This window comes from Hyperolius riggenbachi, chromosome 9 (genome assembly GCF_040937935.1).
Source record: "Hyperolius riggenbachi isolate aHypRig1 chromosome 9, aHypRig1.pri, whole genome shotgun sequence".
Lineage (NCBI taxonomy): Eukaryota > Metazoa > Chordata > Amphibia > Anura > Hyperoliidae > Hyperolius > Hyperolius riggenbachi.
This window is the reverse complement of record NC_090654.1, coordinates 17,918,548-17,940,045: the sequence shown is the minus strand read 5'-3', so window position 1 is coordinate 17,940,045 and position 21,498 is coordinate 17,918,548. Positions and strand designations below refer to the sequence as shown.

Below are 21,498 nucleotides of genomic sequence, written 5' to 3'. Positions count from 1 at the left end.
GTCAGGATGCCCCCGCAGCTGCTTCGGTTTCCCTGTCGGGCGTTTCGCCTGTCCCCCCGGCGTCTAGCACGCCGAGGGGATTGTCAGTGGCTCATAGAGTGGCTTTGCCGCGTGCATGCACACAGACAGGACCTTTATGCGGGGAGGAGGCGCGTCAGCTGACCTGCCGGTCGGCTGACGTCAGAGGAGACTTTTGGCAGCTTGGATTGGCTGATGGGCGTGGCCGAGGGGGTCTCCTCCGCTTCTTAAGCCTCCGGGAATTACTTGCACACTGTCTGCTGTTGCGAATGCTTAGTGTGAGCACTCAGACCTTAGATAGTTCTGGTGTGCTTTGATCTGGGAGGAAACCAGGGATATCACACAAGACTAGAAATTATTATTACTACTGTTATTATTGCTTGATTATCTGTGTATGACTCTGGCTCTCTCCTGACTACTCTTACGCTATCTGATACTGTACCTTTGCCCATCTGATCCTGTTGCTGATTCTGCCTGAAATATCTCTATTCTTTTGCCTGCCGATTTTGTACTGTATCCTCCTGTCTGTTGCCGAACCGATCTGTCTGACCACTCCACTCACCAGTGAGCCCTTGTCACTGGTGAGGTTCCTTGCTGTCAGTTCCCACCAGCTCCTCTGGTGAGGTTCTGCCAAAACTAATCAGTATTACTGTTGCACCAAGCACCAAACACTTGTTATTACCTTGTTAGCTATACTTGCATTATTGGTGATTCTGCAGATCACCATATAATCAGGTATAGTGTCTGATTTATTGGTGATACTGCAGATCACACAATAACCAGACGTCTGTTTGCTACACCAATCGCTACACACATACAATTCATCATCTCGTAAGTTTGTTTTCGCTTGAGATTTGCTTTAAATTCTTACGCAAAGATCTGTTTTTCAGTTTGGCACACAAGACTATTTCAGTTGATCAATGTAAACATAAAAATATTTTTTTGAGGCGAATTAAAGTTCTGTGAAATTGAAAACTTGAAAAAACATGAGGCCTGGTGCGTTTTTGGCAGTGTTTTCAAAACCGCTGCCGCCTGTGAAACCGATTGGCTAATGTATCTCAATGGGATGGTGCACACCAGCGGTTTGAGGTTTTTAGCAAACGGCAAACGTGGGTCCTGCAGCACTTTTGCGGTTTGCGGATGCGTTTCTGCCTCAATGTGAAGTATAGGAAAAGCTCAAATCGCTCTGGAAAACGCCAGATCAGAGCTGTTTTCCAGGCGTTTTTGTTACAGAAGCTGTTCAGTAACAGCTTTACTGTAACAATATATGTAATCTGCTACACAAAATGTTCCAAAAAAAATGCTAGGCATGTTTAGAAAACCTCTCTACACATGCCTAGAATCCCTCTGAAAATCTGCTTCAAAAACCTCTAGCGTTAGCAGATTTGCAGAGGTTTTTGGTGTGCACTGGACATGAGTGAGGTTTGTTCTGGGTCTGCAGAGAATGGCCACAAATGTGCTAACAGATTAGCACTTACACATTGGGTTAAACTAATGGATTATGCTCTGTGACAGGCATTAGGTATCTCGAAGCAGATCAGTGAGACATGAATATATCCATCTGTGTCTTTTTCACAACAGCAATCTGTGCATCCTGTCCTCCGGAGTAATTCACTGACAATTCTCTCACTTATTATTGGGTTTATATCACAGCAAAGAGTGCTTTTTTATATATTCCCAAAAATTAAAGCGGATCCGAGATGAAAAACTAACTATAACAAGTAACTTGTCTATATATCTTATCTAAAGTTTAGATAGTTTACACAGCAAATCTAGCTGCAAACAGCTTCAACAGATTATGATTATTTATTCTTGTGATATAATGAGGGCAGCCATGTTCTGTTTGTCACACTGTCACAGGCTAAGGCAAGCATGGGCAAACTTGGCCCTCCAGCTGTTAAGGAACTACGAATCCCACAATGCATTTTCTTTTATGAGTCATGACTGACTGTCAGACTCCTGCAATACATTGTGGGACTTTTACTTTCTCAACAGCTGGAGGGCCAAATTTGCCCATGCCTGGACTAAGGGCTGGAGATGCTATCAGCTTGCCTGCGTGTAAATTAAGTCCCCTCTCCTCCTCCCTCTGCCTCTGAATTCAATATAACCTCCTCCTCCTGCCCAGACTGAGCTCCCATAATCCCTTGCTACAGTGCCAATGCACAAAAGGAGCTGCGGGTGAGGGTTGTTTAGTTTATAGGGAATTAGAGTATTAAAACAAAACAAAAAAAGTATTTGGCTTGAGGAATGCCCTATAAACTATATGTAATGAGTAAAAGTTTTTTATCTCGGATGCACTTTAAACATGTTTTAAAAAGGCACAGAAAACACTTCATTTAAATTACAATTTTGCAAATTAAAAATGTTAAAACAGCAGATACCTAGGCACACACAATGAGATTTTCTGTCAGATTTACTGCCAGAACAATTATTCCCGACAGGTCTGATCTGATTTCCAATCGATTTTCCATAGGAGTGAACGGAAAATCAGATAAGACGTGACGGAAATAATCAATTTGACGGACATCTGACAGAAAATCTCAGTCTGTGCCTAGCATTACAACTCGTTTGCACATCTATAATGCTGCATTCACATGTTAACCACTTCACAACCAGACCTCGTTTCCCACTTATGGATCGGAGCAGTTTTTACATTTTAACTATGGCCCTTATTAATCAGCAATAACTTTATCCCTACTTATGACACCTAAATTAAATACAATTTTTTTCATTACAAACTAGGCTTTCATTGTATGGCATGTTTTCTCTCAAAGTTCTTTTTTCTATGCATTTTAATGGGAAAAAGAGGGAAAAAAAATAGAACAACATTTCTCAGTTTTACCAATTCCGATTTAAAAATAAAAAGTACAACTGTAAATAAAAAAAACAAATTTTGTTCAGGTATTTCTAATGTTTATCACAAAACTTAGATTATGTTCCTGTCACAATTTATGGTAAAGATATTGGATTCTGAAATAACGCCAGTGTTATTTTTTCAGTTCATAGTAAAAAAAAAATACAAAGTATTTGTAATAGTAAAAATCAATCTTATTGGTTCAGGGAACATTTACTCCCATTCACAAAATTAGTACTGCATCAAATAGTGCATAGGAACAAGCCCAATCCAGCACTGCTTCAGCTACAAGACGTATATCTACGTCCTCGTGGCTTAGATGAAGTCCCAGAGGACGTAGATATACTGTAAAGGTCGATAAAGTGGTTAAGCTTTCCAAGGGTGGAAGATTGTTTTGGCTTGAAATCTAAAGTGTAGATGTTCCCCAATCTGCCTAGTAGTGACGGTCAATAGATTCTGAGCGAAGTATAGTCTTATGCAAATGTCAGATTGGAAATGGACCAATAGAAGAGTTCAGGTCCACTTTATGCAATACCAGTTGCCTGGCAGCCCTGCTGGTCTATTTCTCTGCAGAAACAAGCATGCATCTAATCTTGTCAGATCAATAATGTCAGAAACACCTGATCTGCTGCATGCTTGTTCAGGGGCTATGGCTGAGAGGAAAGGGTCAGCAGGACAGCCAGGCAACTGGTTATGCTCAAAAGGAAATATGGCTGCCTCCATGAAAAAAAAACTCTCACTTAGAGTTCACTTTAATAAGACAGAATGTGGAAACAAAACCGCAACTGTGACAGCCTGACACAATCCTAAAAATTAAGCCATTAAAACAAAAATACAAATCTTAAAAAACGACTATGTTACTAATGTTCCATTTATCAACCAAACTACATTTAGAATGAATAATCTCATACGTTTCTTCTCACGTCAGGCTCACTTTAAAGCGGATCAAAAATAGTTTACACAGCAAATCTAGCTGCAAAAAGCTTCAAAAGTTTATGATTATTTATTGCTGTGATACAATGAGGGCAGCCATGTTCTGTTTGTCACAGGCTGAGGGCTGGAGATGCTATCAGCTTGCCTGTGTGTAAATTCAGTCCCCTCTCCTCCCCCCTCCCTCTGAAATCAATGACTAGTAACCTCCTCCTTCTCCTCCTGCCCAGACTGAGCTCCCATAAGCCCTTGCTACAGTGCCAAGGCAAAAAGGAGCTGTGGGCGAGGCTTGTTTAGTTTATAGGGAAGAGGATTAAAACGAAAAAAGTATTTGGCTTGAGGAATGCCCTATAAACTATAGAAAAGGAACACAATTATGCAATGACAAAGTTTATCTTGGATCCACTTTAAAGGGAACCTGAACTGAGTAAAATTATTTAAAACAAACACATGACGTAGCTGCAAATGAATATTACATACTAACCTCACCGCCAGTTCCTCTCAGAGGCTCACCATTTTTTTCTTACAGTGATCCCTTCCTGTTCTGACAATATTTTGTCAGAACTGAAATATACAAGTTGCTGTCAGTTATATATCAGCTGCTGTCAGTTACAACTGAATGTGCAAGGTAGTGTCCATGTTTCCCTATGGCTCAAGTGGGCGACGTAACAGTGTGTTGACCAGGAAGCTGTTTTGGGGTAATGGCCATTTTCAACATAGAGGATGGAGAATTCCATTGATCACAGTAGCCAAACAGGACGCAGGAGAGGAGAAAGAGATTGATGAGCAGACTACATGGGAGGTAAGTATCACCTATGTGTGTTTATTTTGACTTTTTATTTTCAGTTCAGGTTCTCTTTAAGTCATGAAAAAGCAAGAATAAATGATCTGCACGTTTGTTTTGGGTTTGTCACTCAGCATGACCGCATACATTGGCCTCAATTCACTAAGATCATGCTGGAGATAATAAGGCAAGAGAAAACTTACCTCCACATAAGAGAGAGTTATCTTATCTCTTCATTCCGTACGTTACCTCCTCTGTAGTTAATTTACCTCCTCTGTAGTTATTTTCACATGCAGTTAATAAACAGCCTGTCTTTAACTCTGGAGTTATTTTAAGGATTGAAGAGTTAACTTAAAGACAGAAGAGTTAACTTTAGGTTTGCCTGAGGTAAAATGTTTCCTGAATACTACATGCCTTATCACCATGGTAACAACTCTAGAAGAGTTATTAAAGAGGATCTGTAACCTCAAAAAATCCCCTGGGGGGTACTCACCTCGGGTGGGGCAAGCCTCCGGATCCTAATGAGGCTTCCCACGCTGTCCTCTGTCCCACGGGGGTCTCGCTGCAGCCCTCCGTGCAGCTGTGACGTAATATTTACCTTCCTGGCTCCTGCGCAGGCGCTCTGACGGCTGTCGGCTCCGAACTACGCGGAAATACCCGATCGCCGTCTGGTCTGCTCTACTGTGCAGGGGCAAGTTTCCGGCGCCTGCGCAGTAGAGCGGACCCGACTGAGATCGGGTATTTCCGTGTAGTTCGGAGAGGAAAGCAGCCACAGCGCCCCCGCTGGAGCCAGCAAAGGTAAATATTGAATTGACAGTCGGGTCTGTCGCCGGCTGTTCAGAGGACTGCAGCGAGACCCCCGTGGGACAGAGGACGGCGTGGGAAGCCTCATTAGGATCCGGAGGCTTCCCCCACCCGAGGTGAGTACCCCCCCAGGGGATCTTTTTCATGTTACAGAGTCTCTTTAAAGACAGGAGATAAGCTTAGTGAATTGAGGCCTCAGTTTTGTTTTTTTATACTTTTTAAAAATAAAAGCTGTGACTGACAGCTCAGCAGAGATTCCCCGTCAGTGTTTGAGCAGGTATTGATTGTTACACCAACAATTCATCGTAAATATACAAGGCTGCATAGAACGTAATGAGAGTTTAGCGAAACCCTTTTCCTCTTGCGCAGATCATTGCCACAGCGAGAGAGTAAACACCATTCCGGACGTTACACGGTAAAGCCTGAACAACATATTTAAGTAACTCAAAAATATCATGTCAGCCAAACAAGATTACACGCCTGAGCGAACTCCAATCTGCCGGGGATGGGAAAGCCCAATACTCCCAGCAAGGCTGCTAATTACACTACACAAAGTCACATGCTCAGCGCAGAGGATTTAACTCGCCATTCATGCGGCTAACAGAGCTGGGGCTGCCGGCTGGATGCTGCAGGAGAGGAATGGTTTATTCCCCCTTAAAGCACACCTGACCCGAGCCAAAGCTAGCTAAGGGAAGCAAGGAGGTATGTTCCTTCTGGAGCCACATACCTCTGTATGCTGCCAGTTACTCACCTCCTTTCTTCCAGTCACTGTAATCACTGCCTGAAAAATTTGACTTTTGGGTAAAGTCAATTCTTCAGACAGGAAGAGGCGGACTTGCTGCTATGTTCCCTCCCATCACCCTCTCCTTACCCGCCCCATTCACGCCCTTTAAAGAACAAGCGACACCCATTCTAGCCTAGAAATAAAAACACATATACGTAGATAAATACTACTTCTACTTACATAACAGATGTATTGTACTTTCCACGTAATGATTCCTGTGAATTTTATAAAGGAAAAGCAGAAAATCCTATTCTAGGCAGTAGCCATCTTGCCAAGCTAATGCTGACATCATATCCTCTCTGACTCTTGTTTTCCCCCCTCCCTTTACTTGCTCATTGTGTATTCATTAGCTGCCCTGCTCCCAGAGTCTTCAGACACTCCCACTGAAATGTATACTAGGAACTACACTGTCTTAGCCTCCAATTGCTGAGTCACCTCAGCCTTGCCTGTAAACACAAGTGAGCAGAGGTGTTTCAGATAAGAAAGCTAGGCAGGGAAATAAATGGAAGAGGAGGAATATATTATAGATAAAAAGAACTCCCAGCATTCAACTCTTTGGCACTGTGTGGCACTAGTGCCAGTGTTTATAAAGTATGTGATAACTCCAAACCATAACAGCAGAAAAAGTTTTGAATGCAGGATTAGCATCTTTATCACTTAATACACTCAGACCAGTTGCTGTTGAAATTTGATTTTTATGGTGACAATACCGCTTTAAATAAAGAGACTAGAGAGTCTAAAAATCAACATTGCATTTATTACAGCGTCATAAGAACTTATGACCTTACTGGTGTCTTTTCTTACTTTGTATACCAACCACTTCAGCACTGCATGAATGAATCAGAAAACTTTTCATTTGGTCTATTATATAGTAACGTATATAAACATATATCACAAAAACTTAAAGGACTACTGTAGGGGGGGGGGGGGGGGGGGGGGGTCGGGGAAAAATGAGTTGAACTTACCCGGGGCTTCTAATGGTCCCCGCAGACGTCCTGTGCCTGCGCAGCCACTAACCGATGCTCCGGCCCCGTCTCTGGTTCACTTATGGAATTTCAGGCTTTACAGTCTGAAAACCACTGCGCCTGCGTTGCTATGTCCTCGCTACCGCTGATGTCACCAGGAGCGTACTGCGCAGAAACAGACCATACTGGGCTTGTGCTATACACTCCTGGTGACATCAGCGGAAGAGAGTACACAGCAACGCAGGCGCAGTGGTTTTCAGACTTTAAGGTCTGAAATTCCAGAAGTGAATTGGAGGCGGGGCCGGAGCTTCGGTGAGTGGCTGCGCGGGCACAGGATGCCTGCGGTGGACTATTAGAAGCCCCGGGTAACAACTCATTTTCCCCCAACCCCCCTACAGTATTATTTTCTGGCAGTGTCACAATTCTGTGCTTCAAATGGCTCAAACTGCTCCAGTGCCGGGACCCTCTAAGCATATTTTAGGACTCTTTTACGCTACATGCAATTCCGAGTCTGGTGCAATAAAATGGTCCTGCATGCTGAGTTTTTTTCCTGCATTTTTCTTCTAGTGTTGCTAGCATCCAGTGAAAATTGCAAATCAGAATTGCGATTTACAGTGTGAAAGAAGCCCGACAACAGCTTGCTGGATACCCGCTCTTGCCTGTGGCTCAAGTCAGTGTACAAGCGCAACCAAAATGCACATGTACAAGGATATGTCCCTCCTGCCCAGAAGCACAAGTCCACCCATGCAGGGCTTTCTCCTCTGCGGAGCATGCACAGTACGGATGGGCTTATACGCGGACAGCAGCGGGCCACAAAAAAAAAAAAAAAAAAAAAGAAGGGGGTCTTTTGCAGCAGCTTCCGACTCCAACTCCTCAGTTTCTGAAACCACGACTCCGAGTGCCCAAAATTGCTCAGGCTCCGACTCCTCGACTCCGACTCCTTAGTCTAATACTTAACAGGGCTGTGGATTTTGTACAAAAATCATGCGACTCCGACTCCTGACTCCTCAGTTTCTAAAACCACGACTCCGACTCCAACTCGGACTCCGGGTGCCCAAAATTGCCCCGACTCCAACTCCAACGCCCTGCTACTAACGTTCTAGTAATTATCCATACCACACATACAATTCATTATATCAATTTTTTTCGCTTCAGTGTCTCTAATATCTAATGTCGCTGTACGGTATATTCTGTCACAGGCTTGGGAAACGCAGTGACTAGACTAATCCACTAAGCACAAACAGAATTGCTTTGCCAAGCTCAAAATATGCTACAGTATGGAAGTTGGGAAGCCTCCTCGTGGCGCCCCTGGATAGTGCTAATGTAGCATGAACTAATTCCCGCAGGGCGACTGCTTTGCGGTGTTGGTTTTTGACCCTGCATATTTTGGCATGCGAAAGCAAATGCATATTTGCATGAGCAATGTCTCGTGATTAGCCAATAGGCCAAATTTGCAAAGCCAGATTAGTCAGGTTCACTTGGTTGATGCACACATTTCCTTTCTGGTGTAATTACTAATTAGCACAGTATGGAAGTTCCAATGCAGAGCTGACTAAACTCTATACTTGGCTAAGGTTTAGGTTTTGCCTATAAGCATAGCACCTCAATAGCACAAAGTCCACATCACATCAATCTTAGGCCTGATACACACTGCAGAGCGCTTTCTGATCCGTCAGCCATGCATTCGCGTTTATAAAAAAAACAAAAAAACACGCTCCCACTGACTTGCATAAAAATTGCATCAACAGATTTTTTTGGGGGGGAAAATCGTGATCATATCGGTTTTCACATGATTCTTATGCAAGTTAATGGGAGCGCTTTGTTTAAATAAGCAAATGCAGCGGTGACGGATAAAAAAGTTCTCTGCAGTGTGTCTAAGGCCTAAACCAACGGCAGAAAGTAGAGCCGTGCAAACAAACGACTCCTCCAAGTCCTGTATTCTGGAGTGTCACACAAGCTGGGTGGTCTCCTCAGTTAAAGTGAACCTCCAGACTAAAAATCTACTCAGCAGCACTGAAAAGGCTTGGTGTTTCTTTAACAGTTTCCCAGCATCAGAACTTTGTTTTTTTTTACCTAAGCCTAATTTTTAGCTGCACAGAAACTAAGCTCCGCCCCATAAAAAAAACTGCCCGGGCATTTTTCCCGATACTGTGCAAAGCATGATGGGATTTCTGATGATGTTCTCGTTGCCTAGCAACTAGGAGGGGAAAGGAGGACACAGGACAGTTGGAACTGTGTCTCCTGCTCCCTGTCACCTCCTTTCAACAAAAAAAATGGCTGCTCCCATGAAGAAAGATGGCTGCCCCCATGAAATCACAAACATTTGCCTGTTCGTATAAAACAGGGTGGGTAAGAGATTATATTACCTATCTATTTTAATTTACATAACTAATGTCACTTAATGACAGTATGTTTGTTTAGGCTGAAGTTCCTCTTTAAACGGGCACTACAGCGAGAAACTGTAAAATGTAAAATATGTGCAAACATATACAAATAAGAAGTATGTTTTTTCCAGAGTAAAATGAGCCATAAATGACTTTTCTCCTATGTTGCTGTCACTTACAGTAGGTAGTAGAAATCTGACAGAAGCGACAGGTTTTGGACTAGTCCATCTCTTCATGGGGGATTCTTAGGGATATATTTATTTTCAAAAGCACTTAGTGAATGGCAGTTGCTCTGTCCAACTGCCAAAAAACTATGTAGCGAGCAGGGAAGCTGGCCAGCATCATTGTTTAAATCCTTTTTAGGGAATATCTTTATAAAGAATAAAAGCCTTGCTGAGAATCACCTATGAAGAGATGGACTAGTCCAAAACCTGTTGCTTCTGTCAGATTTCTACTACCTACTGTAAGTGACAGCAACATGGGAGAAAAGTAATTTATGGCTCATTTTACTCTGGAAGAAACGTACTTCTTATTTGTATAGGTTTGCACATATTTTACAGTTTTTTTGCTGTAGTGCCCCTTTAATTACAGTTGGTATGGTTTGCAAAACCTCCTCGCATCCATCTATACAGTAGCTGCAGCGCGCATGTTGTCAATCAGGATGCAAACCTTGCGCTCAAACCGCTAGGCTCATAATCCCTTCCTGTAGATAAGCATACCAGGAGGCCGGCCTCAAGCCCTGCAAAAGCTCCTCCCTAATGTGCTTCCGTGCGTTTGCATGAATAACGATTTTTCTACATTTTTTTGAATTGGTTGAGACGCTCGAGTGACGATTTCATTTTTTCTTGCACAATTAAGTTAACCTGAAGGGAGAGGGAAATAGAGGCTGCCTTATATGTTTTTTCCTGTTCAACAATGGACATTGCCTGGCTGTCCTGCTGATCCTCTGCCTCTAAAGGTGCCCATACATCAGAAGATCGACCAAGAGACAGATCGCTCTCTGATCAAATCTGAAATCGCTGCCCTGATGCTGCCCCCATAATGGTGAATGTGCCCCGCCCCCCCAGTCAATGAGCCGCCAAATCGCCTGATGTATGTCCACCTTTATACTTTTAGCGATAAACCCTGAACAAGCAGGCTGACTGAAGTATGACTGAATTACACACCTGAAACAAACATGGGTAATTCAGACACTACTGCAGCCAAAGAGATCAGCAGGACCACCAGGAAACTGGTATTGTTTAAAGTGAACCTCCAGACTAAAAATCTACTCAGCAGTATTGAAAAGGCTTGGTGTTTCTTTAACAGCATCAGAACTTTTTCTTACCCAAGCCTCATTTTTAGCTGCACAGAAGAAAACTGCCCGGGCATTTTTCCCCTGATGCTGTGCAAAGCATGATGGGATTGCTGATGTAGTTCTCGTTCTGCTGTTTTGGTGCAAATTTATTTTGAATTTGAGATTTGAAGCCTAGCGAGCGCAGCTGGGACGGGTGATCAGGACACAGGACAGTTGGAACTGTGTCTCCTGCTCCCTGTCACCTCCTTTCAACCAAAAAGATGGCTGCCATCATGAAACAGATGATTGCCCCCCATGAAATCACAAACATTTGCCTGTTTGTTTAAAACGGTGGGTAAGAGATTATATTACATAATTTCTTTTAATTAACATAACTAATGTAACTTAATGACAGTATGTTTGTTTAGGCTGAAGTTCCCCTTTAAAAGGAAATAAATATGGCAGCCTCCGTATCCCTCTCACTTCAGGTGCTCTTTCAGATCATTGGAGCAACATTAATGTGTACTAGAGAAAAGTAAATGAAAAAAAAAATGATACACAGGGCTTCCTCCAGCAGCATAAACTCGTCCTCCCACGGTCTGCCGTTCAGCCACAGTAACTGACTCAGTCGGGTCCAGTCTGGGTCTCCTGCGCAAGCGCGGACCTACCTTGCATGTGCAGTAGATCAAGACTGACGCAGTTACCGGGGTTGATCGCAGCTGACCGGCAGACCACGGGAGGATGGCGTGGGACTCGTGTTTATGGGGCGGGAGGATAAGTATCAATTTTTTTATTTACTTTGTCTCTGGTTTACTTCAAACCTGAGCAGGAGTGACGAGAATATTTTATTCTAATGCAACAAAAAGGTAAAAAAAGAAACAGACGCCTCCTCCATAAACATATTTGACATTACAGAACACTGGCTATGATGGTGAATAAGTAATGAATTTTTAAGGGTTTATTTCACAAATTGAGACTATGCGTCCATAGGCTGCGCAGGGAGGGTTTCTTTTTCAGCTATCAGCGGAATGCACGGCACACAGTTCCTCCAACACACTGACCTTGGGACAGCTTTCTTCAAGTGTTTCTCCCTCATTCGTCTGCATGGGAAAGAAAAACGGTGTGCAAAATGGCGCAGAATCACACGCGGATGTTGTCTGCGGACACAAAGCAGAGAAGACGAGTTACAGCGTGCAAGAAGTAAACAATAAGTCACAGGATGAGACGGTCAGTAAGATGCAAACAATTCAAAGGTGATAAAAATGGAATGCCAATAAACATATTAAAGTGTACCAGAGACGAAACATACTGTATATTCTGGCGTATAAGACTACTTTCTAACCCTTGAAAATCTTCTGAAAAGTCAGGGGTCGTCTTATACGCCGGGTGTCTGATGCCGGGAGATACGCCCTATCCTGTTACCGCCTCTTAGATCTCGCTGCTGAGGACTGTAGTAAAGCGGCGCAGGCGCACATGTGCGAGATCTGAGAGGCAGAGAAGGATACAAGGGTGGGGCCAGAAGAGTGAAAGAGGCGTGTTTTATGGGCACTGCGCGACCTATTCTTCCATACCGCTCTGATGCAGGGAGACAGGGAGAGCTGACCAATCCAACCAGTCAATCAATCACCTGTATAGGGTTATATACTGGGTACCACATACAGTGCAGCACCAGCATCCGTTCATACATAGCACCAGTATAGGATTTTTTTAAAATTTTTTATTTGGTATGCGTTGGAAGAGGGGTAGTCTTATACGGCGAGTATATCCCCAACTCTATATTTTAACTGTAAAAGTTGAGGGGGGGGGGGGTCTTATACGCCAGAATATACTGTACTTATCTTTTTATACATACCTCCAGCCCCATCCGCATGGATCGCTCCCACATTGCCGTCCTCCGCCTGCCCGCAGCAGGTCCCGCAACTTCCTGCAGTCGCAGCCAGTCTGACACAAGTGCGCTATTTACGTCTGTCTCTAGCAGCAGCGGCTGGAGAGATACGTACAGGGCGCACTTCTCTTACGCAGACTGGCCGCGACTGGAGAAAGTTATAGGACCCGATACCGGAGCGGGCAGCGGCACGGGAGCGATCCATGCGGATGGGGCTGGAGGAAGCCCTAGGTATGTATAAAAAGGTAAGTATCCTTGGTGTCTGGTTTCCTTTAACTGACGCAGCATATTGTGTTTGTGTCACACACTTTAAAGGGAACATGAAGTGAAAATAAATTGATGAGATAATCACTTATATGGGTAGTACAGCTAAGAAACAAAACATTAGTGGCACAGATATGCGTCTCATATTGGTTCCAGTACAGAAAGAGTTAAGATACTTCAGTTATGTATTCAAAAGAGCTTCTCTAAGGGCCCTTTTCCACCAGCGCGTTTGCGCTGGCTGAATCGCAAAAACGCAAACCGCTAGCGATTTTACAATCGCTACGGTTTGCTTTTTAACATGGGAATCGCGGTAGGTCATTTCCACTACCGCGATTCGTTTTTGCCGGGAACGCAAACGCGCGGCGGAGCGATAATTGCCGCGATTTTGCTATGCAGTGCATAGCATAGCAAAATCGCGGGCGCAAAACGTCGGGGAATCGCCGGTTTTGCGATTCAGCAATCGCTAGCGTTCAGCGTGAACGCTAGCGATTGCTAGTGGAAAAGGGCCCTGAGGCTGTTTTCTGGAGAACTTATACATCAAAGAAACAGTAAAGGTAGCCATACACTGGTCGATTTGCCATCAGATCGACCAACAGATAGATCGCTCTCTGATCGAATCTGATCAGAGAGGGATCGTATGGCTGCCTTTACTGCAAACAGATTGTGAACAGATTTCAGCCTGATCACAATCTGTGAAGCTGCCGCTGCCTCCCGGGCCCCCCAGTACATTACCTGCTCCGGCCGGCGCGCGTCCCCTGGTCTCTGCTGTCCCTTCTCAGTGTTCGTCTCCTCCAGCTTCACTGAACTTCCTGCCGGGGAAGTTTAAACAGTAGAGGGCGCTCTACTGTTCAAACTTCCTGCCGGGACAGGAAATTCAGTGAAGCTGCAGGAGCCGAAACACGGAGAAGAGACAGCGGAGACCAGGGGACGCGCGCCGGCCGGAGCAGGTAATGTATTGCCACTAGCATCCGTCGTCGGGCATTCGAACGCCGCTATCGAAGCACTCCCGACCCGCCGGCGATCGAGCGAAATCTTTCGCACGGACGGAGCGACGGGAACGATTGATTTCGGACGGAAAACGTTCTGTCAGCGTTTGTGCAACGATTTCACAGCAGATTCGATCACAGTGATGTATATCGGCGGGAAAATAGTTAGGTGTATGGGCCCCTTAAGACACAGATTTAGATAAGAATGTTACTGCAACGAAGTTGAAAGTCATTAGCTCTGCTTATTTCATAGTTTACAATCCAATGTGGCTTGTAATTGCCAATGTGACAGAATTATGCAATGTTAAAGTAAAAGTTATATCTCTAAAAATTAAAATGTGAGACTATTTTCTTTGCTACTAATGTTCTGTTAATTATCAGCACTACACATACAAATCATTACACCATACTTTTTTTTTCACTTCAGCATCACTTTAAGGTTGCATAACATGGCACAACCAAAAACTTTCATTTTTAGATTTATTGGACAAACTGATCAATTAAAAAAAAAAATAAAAATCTAAATCTTTTCTCCTGACTGACAAATCTATCAGTTATGTAGACAATTTGATAAGATGCCTGATCGGGCACAATAAAAACGTATATTACACCTATAAAATAATGTTTTTTATAAATTGTATTAAAGTGTAACTGTCGGGCATAAAATCAAAAATCAGTTCTTCATTTTTATCTGGTAAACAAGTAATACGGATGCTAATCAGGCAATCCAAAAGCTAAAAATCACATACCTTTCTGGTTGATAAATGATCATTCCCCAGTTTACCTGACTCTTATTTGGTACATTGCTGCACAAAGGAAGTTGCAGGGCATGCTGGGTTGTCTTTTTTGCTTCTTTACTTTCCCCTCAGACTTAAAGGAATACTATGGTTTTGGGGGGGGGGGGTAAAATGAGTTGAACTTACCCGGGGCTTCTAATGGTCCCCCGCAGACATCCTGTGTTGGCGCAGCCACTCACCGATGCTCCGGCCCCGCCTCCGGTTCACTCCTGGAATTTCAGACTTTGAAGTCAGAAAACCACTGCGCCTGCACGCCCGTGTCCTCGCTCCCGCTGAGGTCACCAGGAGTGTACTGCGCAGACACAGACCATACTGGGCCTGCGCAGTACGCTCCTGGTGACCTTAGCGGGAGCGAGGACACAGTAATGCAGGCGCAGTGGTTTTCACAATTTAAAGTCTGAAATTCCAGAAGTGAACCGGAGGCGGGGCCGGAGCATCGGTGAGTGGCTGCACGGGCACAGGATGTCTGCGGGGGACCATTAGAAGCCCCGGGTAACTTCAACTCATTTTCCCCCGACTCCCCCCACAGTATTCTTTTAACTAATGCAGCCTGATTGGCTGAATCCTCTTTCCCTCCTGTTTTCCCCTCCCACACCTCTGTTCCTCTCTGATTGGCCAATATTTCTCATGCTGAGACAATGCACTGTCTATAGTGGAGGGTGGGCAATGCATACACAATCAGGCAGAGGAGAGTAAGGGAGGAAATGACATCAGGATTGGCTTCAAAATAGCCAGTTACAATGGAGAATTCAAAGACTTTTTTTTGTAAAAAAAAAATAAATCTAACTAAAATCAAAATGTGGACAGTGCAATGCATATGTTATGCAAGTAGAGCAAGTATTTATCTACTTATGTTTTTTTTCTGAGATAGTATGGTTGACAGCTCCTCTTTAAGAGAACACTACTAACAAAAGGTTCCTGCTCCAGAGGCATCTCTGATCTTCCCGAGCCCAACACTGGCCCGGACTCTCCTGACCTCCCTGGCCATGATCCGGTTTGTGTACGAGCGTAATGGTCCTGCGCTGGCTTGAGTACAGTCCATGCATGCCCAGCGGCACAGAGAAACTTGTGAAAGTAGTAAAAAGCAGTCCACGAGTGGCTTGGTGCTGCTGAGCATGTGCTGACCGTACTCATGCCTGCGCAGTACCAGCAGGATCATACACCAATGGGAGCGCAGCCACTAAAGATTATGCATTATGCTTTTGTCGAATATGCTTAGAGGGGCCCAGCAGTGGAACACAGAGCCACAGGGTGATCAGGGAAGCTTCTGGACTATCCACAGGCTTTCCTCTACTGAGGAAAGTATTTATTTCCACTTCAGGTATGCTTTAAAGCCAAACTTGGACTTTACAAAAAATTTCCCCCAACTAAAATAGGACATGCTAGAATCGCCCTGCCGCTGCTTTTCTTTTGCCAGTCAGCATGTTTCCACACACCAACTTTAAATGGTGCAGACCCCAGAGCAGCTTCCAGGTGGGCGCCGCAGTCACATACTGGCAAGTACTTGTGTACAAGCGCATCACTGCTGTGCATGCCCGGTAAAAGTAACCACTTGTGCGCGAGCTGTTCGGTTCATGAACTGGCACATGGTCAGCACCAATGAGATGGTCCATTAGGCCTTGATCACATCATAAATTGCAATCGCTGACGTCAGTGTTTTGCAATTTATGAACTGGTTTTTGTGCTGTGTACCTAGGAAGAGGTTGGACACGTGAGTGGCGATGCGTACAGGCGGACGTGATCGACGCAGGACATGCGACTGAAGCGGATGGTGAAATTGCTGCATGTCCAATATGCGTCTGCTCTAGTGTAAACCGGCCCTTAAGCAAAATACCTGCAACCGACACAACCAACCTTCATCACTTCCTAAGTGTGTTTTTAACATTCTTTAAAGAGACTCTGTAACATCAAAAACATCCCCTGGGGGGTACTCACCTCGGGTGGGGGAAGCCTCCGGATCCTAATGAGGCTTCCCACGCCGTCCTCTGTCCCACGGGGGTCTCGCCGCAGCCCTCCGAACAGCCGGCGACTGTGCCGACTGTCAGTTCAATATTTACCTTTGCTGGCTCCAGCGGGGGCGCTGTGGCTGCTTTCGGCTCCCAACTACACGGAAATACCCGATCTCAGTCGGATCCGCTCTACTGTGCAGGCTCCGGAAACTTGCGCCTGCGCAGTAGAGCAGACCCGATGGCGATCGGGTATTTCCGTGTAGTTCGGAGCCGACAGCCATCAGAGCGCCTGCGCAGGAGCCAGGAAGGTAAATATTGACGTCATCTTGCACGGAGGGCTGCAGCGAGACCCCTGAGGGACGGAGGACGGCGTAGGAAGCCTCATTAGGATCCGGAGGCTTCCCCCACCCGAGGTGAGTACCCCCCAAGGGATGTTTTGATGTTACAGATCCTCTTTAACAAACACAAAGGACTCGTTCACATTATCACACGCAGATGACCATGCGATCAGAACACAACGCGTACGATCGCACACCATCTGCGTTTGTATGCGTTGTGTGGCTGATCCCATTCACTGTAGTAAAATAGGTCAGGCGCGCATTTTGCTAAAAAAGTGCGTGCAGCATGCATTCGCGGACCGCACTGGTTAGGAGCGCATACAGTGTGATCAGACAGTGCAGTCCATGCACCTCTGATGTTTGTGCGTATCTGCCTCCTACACGCGTTGCCAAAATACGGACGGCAATGCGTGTAATGTCAACGAGGCCAAATCCATCAGCATCCTACCAATCAAAAATCTCGCCAACAGTCAGTTTGGTTTCCATGAGACTAACTCGTAACTAACAAGAGCTCAGTACGTCATTCTCGGCTTTTCAGAGATCTCCATGGAAAGAACAGAATCAAGGCCGGCTACATGACCTTCACATTATCCCGATACTAAAAATGGTGCATAAATGTGATAAACCAAACAATGACCAAATCATCTCATAAAGAGCATTTTATGGCAACTCAATTCTGTAAGAAAAGACGCAATGGCTTGCGTTATCTGAATAAATCTACATTTCAACTAAGCAGCTTGGACTATACATGTAGTAGTAATGAGGGATGACCGAGGTCAGTTTTGTAAAATGTGAAATTGTCCCAGAACCTGTGGGGGCCACTGGCAGCAGAAGCAAGTGTTAACTTACCCGCATGCTCCAGGAAAATGTCACATTATAAAAATATCATCTTGCTTATCTTTAGTAGTAATGTTCCAATACCTCGTGCCCCTGTAGCTGTGCTGCGCAGTCAGTACAAAAATGATCCGGCTCAAACGCCGAGTTTCTGATTCCACCTCCTCTAATTTGCATATAATAATAGTGTTGATAGAATGTATGTAACATTAAAGAGGAGCTGTTAGGTATAAGGTCTCAGAGAAAATTAACACATATATCAGTAGCTAAAGATTGGCTGTACTTACATTACATATGCATTTCACTGTCCACGTTTGGATTTCACAGAATTTGTATATAGTATATGCAGAGATAGATGCTCCTGACAGCTCATGGCAGGTTCCATGTTTTTCTGTCAAATGTGTCGTCATGTCATGCCTGCTTCCTGATCACAGATAAGCTTGTACTAAATAACAGTGTGCAGTGAATATTAATGAGCCATGTGGCTAGGAACAATAGCTGACTCCTGCAGTGTACTCTGCCCGAGATTTATCAGTGCTACGCGATTACAAGCTGCTGTAACGTCTCATTAGCAGCCGAGGGGAGAGCCCCAGAATGCTTTGCAGTATGGTATGCGGCTTGCGTCTTCTTAAGAATAACAGACTTGCTGATAAGCACACATCAAAGGTAACTGAGATTTTTATCTTCACTAATTGCTTTTGGGCTTCCTTCTAAACTGTTTAACACAGGAGAATAGAGGTTTAAATTAGCTTCTGCAGCCTGACAGTTACTCTTTAAAGGCATTTGATGATAGCCAAATCTTAGGAATGTTAAAGAAAATCTGTAATGAAAAAAACTCCCCTGGGGGGTACTCACCTCGGGTGGGGGAAGCCTCCGGATCCTATTGAGGCTTCCCCGTCGTCCTGTGTCCCACGGTGGTCTCGCTGCTGCCCACTGAACAGCGGGCGTATAAATATTTACCTTCCCGGCTCCAGCGCAGGCGCAGTATCGGCTCTCTGCTCGAAAATAGGCGGAAACAGCAGATCCCAGTCGGGTCCGCTCTACTGCGCAGGCGCAAGTCTCCTGCACTTGCGCAGTAGAGCAGACTTGACTGAGATTGGCTATTTATACCTATTTCGGAGCGGAGAGCCGCAACACCGCCCCCGCTGGAACAGGGAAGGTAAATATTTACACGCCCACTGTTCAGTGGGCAGCAGCGAGACCACCGTGGGACACAGGACGACGGGGGAAGCCTCAATAGGATCCAGAGGCTTCCTCCTCCTGCGGTGAGTAACCCCCAAGGGAATTTTTTAATGTGACAGATCCTCTTTAAGATGGCATCTGCTTTTAGGAACAAAAGATCCTTGCTAGGAAGCAGACACTATCCAGTCGGCCATCTCGGCCGGTCATTGCCAACGTGAATGTCCCATCATGTCGTCTGTATAATAATATACACCGGAACCCTGTATCAGCCGTGTTTCAGTGTGTAGCCCTGCCACCTTGCAGAAAAAGGCCTCTGCCTTTTCTATACCAGATATATAGAAAAGGCAGAGGCCTTTTTTTTGGAAGATATAGTAAAGGCCAGGGCCATTTCATGCAGGTCCACTAAGATAGCGAACCAAGGTGAGCGTCAATACTTACCTGCAGTGGACTTCACCTCTGGCCTCCACGGACAGCCCAAACTTTTCATGCGTACACATACCCCAAAACATACCAGGAGATGTGGTCAGTGGATGCGAGTACAGAGATGTACTCATACTCAGAGACTACATCCCCCAGCATGCATTGTGGTGGGCACACGTCTTCCATGAAAATCGAAAGTGCAGCACAGTCGAGAAGATGGTGTATCCCATACAGAAAAGATAAACAAAGGGACACCAAGAGCCCAATATAGTGCAGTATGTTTGGATCAGTAAAGGAAGAATGAAACGTAAGCGATACCCCAAAAGCAGGGTTACCTCTTAGACAACCACTGTAACGACAGGTGGGGAGAACAAACCTGTCCCCACTCAGGATTAAGAAGTCGCTCTCTGTAGATCAGGAAGAAACGTGGAACGTTTTCCGCCCTTCCACCAAGGGTGGACTGGAACCAGATGCAGGAGAACAGAGGTGCAATAGGAGAAATCAATAAAACGTTTCAAATATGGACATGGTGCAGGTGGACTACCAACCGCTCCAAAGGATACTAACAACAGACACCCTTTAGGGTATAACACACAAGGATGTATTTATTACACTCCACAATATTGCAACGCGTTTCGTGGGCGTGACCCCACTTCATCAGGCAGTTCAGTTAGGAGTATAAAGCTGTGGGACAGACATAGCTTAGTTTTGGACACAGCCAACACTGTATATACGTATATTAATAATCAATTGCAGATGATCATCCGTATAATATTTGTGATAGTTCAGAGCTATAATAGTACATATAATCAATAGAAAAATACATAAATACGCAAATAGATGTCTACTGTTGCACGTTTTATAGTAAGAATTGCTCGCAAAAATGCAATATGGTGATACATTTAAAAATTATATAAAATGTTATTAAAAAATAAAAATAAAATTTGGTAGGTGTATAAGGGTATTGGGATATAAAGTACTATACTCTTGGCAGCGATGGTATAGTATACTCAGGCCTCGATTCATCATTGTCTTTGCGATAACTTTTTCCAGTTCGTTAAATTACCGAATTCGAAGTTTATCGATTTCTAGTGGTACTCATCAAGGTTTTTCCGCATTCGGTGTGACTTCGATAAAATATCGATAACCATACGGTAACGTGTCAATCTTTCCATTTTACAGCAATAATTTTACACAAGGCCATAAGATTCCCGTGGAATTGTGGGTAAAAAGGCAGTCCTTTGAACACTACGTAGCAACATTCTGAATAGGGCGTAACACCTGGACCAGGATTCTGGGAGTGGCGAGAAACAATCCCACAATTTCACCAGCTACGGCTTGATAGGAGCCTTTTCAGAAAAAATATAGTGCAGCTAGCAAATTAGTTACCCTGGCACTGCCTGTGTTCTCTTACAAGATGATTCAAGAGAAATGCAGATGTCCTGTTATAGCAAACAAATCCATTCTCTTGCAAATTGATATGTTCTAGACCTTATTCTTGCCCTTCTGCACCTTTGAATCACTCTCAGCTGATACATAACTACTTCAAATGGCTCCATCTTCTCTGTCAGCAATGATCTGACAGGAATAACGACAGAGCAGTGAAGGAGATAACTAATCCTAAATGTAATGCTAAACCACACCCACTTTCATGAATTGCACTTTCCTCCGTTTTACCGCATCATTACCGAATGCTCGCTAACAGCTGTAGATAACTTTGCTGAATCCTGAAATCAACTTATCGAGTTCAGTATTTTACCGAGCTGTCGGTAATGGATTCGATAAGTCTTGATGAATCGAGTCCTATGTGTATTGTAAGCATATTGTAATATGAGTGCTAGTGGCGTTAAAAAGGAGGTGGGAGGATTCAAGGCATTGTTTATACCCAGGAGAGAGTTTTAAATGAACCAAGCAGGTTAAGGAGTGGGGAATGCGGGTACTGGAGGTGGGGGGTTCAGGTATTGTTTATACCTCGGGGGGTGTCTCAACCAGATCCAGCTGGGTAAAGGTGCGTACACACGCACTACTAAAGAGGACGGGTCCG

General features: G+C 44.5%; 1 protein-coding gene across 2 annotated transcripts in view; it reads right to left on the bottom strand.

The window, feature by feature from the left end:
- Positions 1 to 21,498, bottom strand: part of TNRC6B (trinucleotide repeat containing adaptor 6B) — a 216,385-nt gene that overhangs the window by 170,881 nt on the left and 24,006 nt on the right. For both annotated transcript variants that reach the window (XM_068252030.1, XM_068252031.1), the window contains exon 3: positions 11,861 to 11,956. In XM_068252030.1, coding sequence (XP_068108131.1) covers positions 11,861 to 11,895 — 35 coding nt within the window. In that variant the 5' untranslated portion in view covers positions 11,896 to 11,956. The remainder of the gene's footprint in view (positions 1 to 11,860; positions 11,957 to 21,498) is intronic.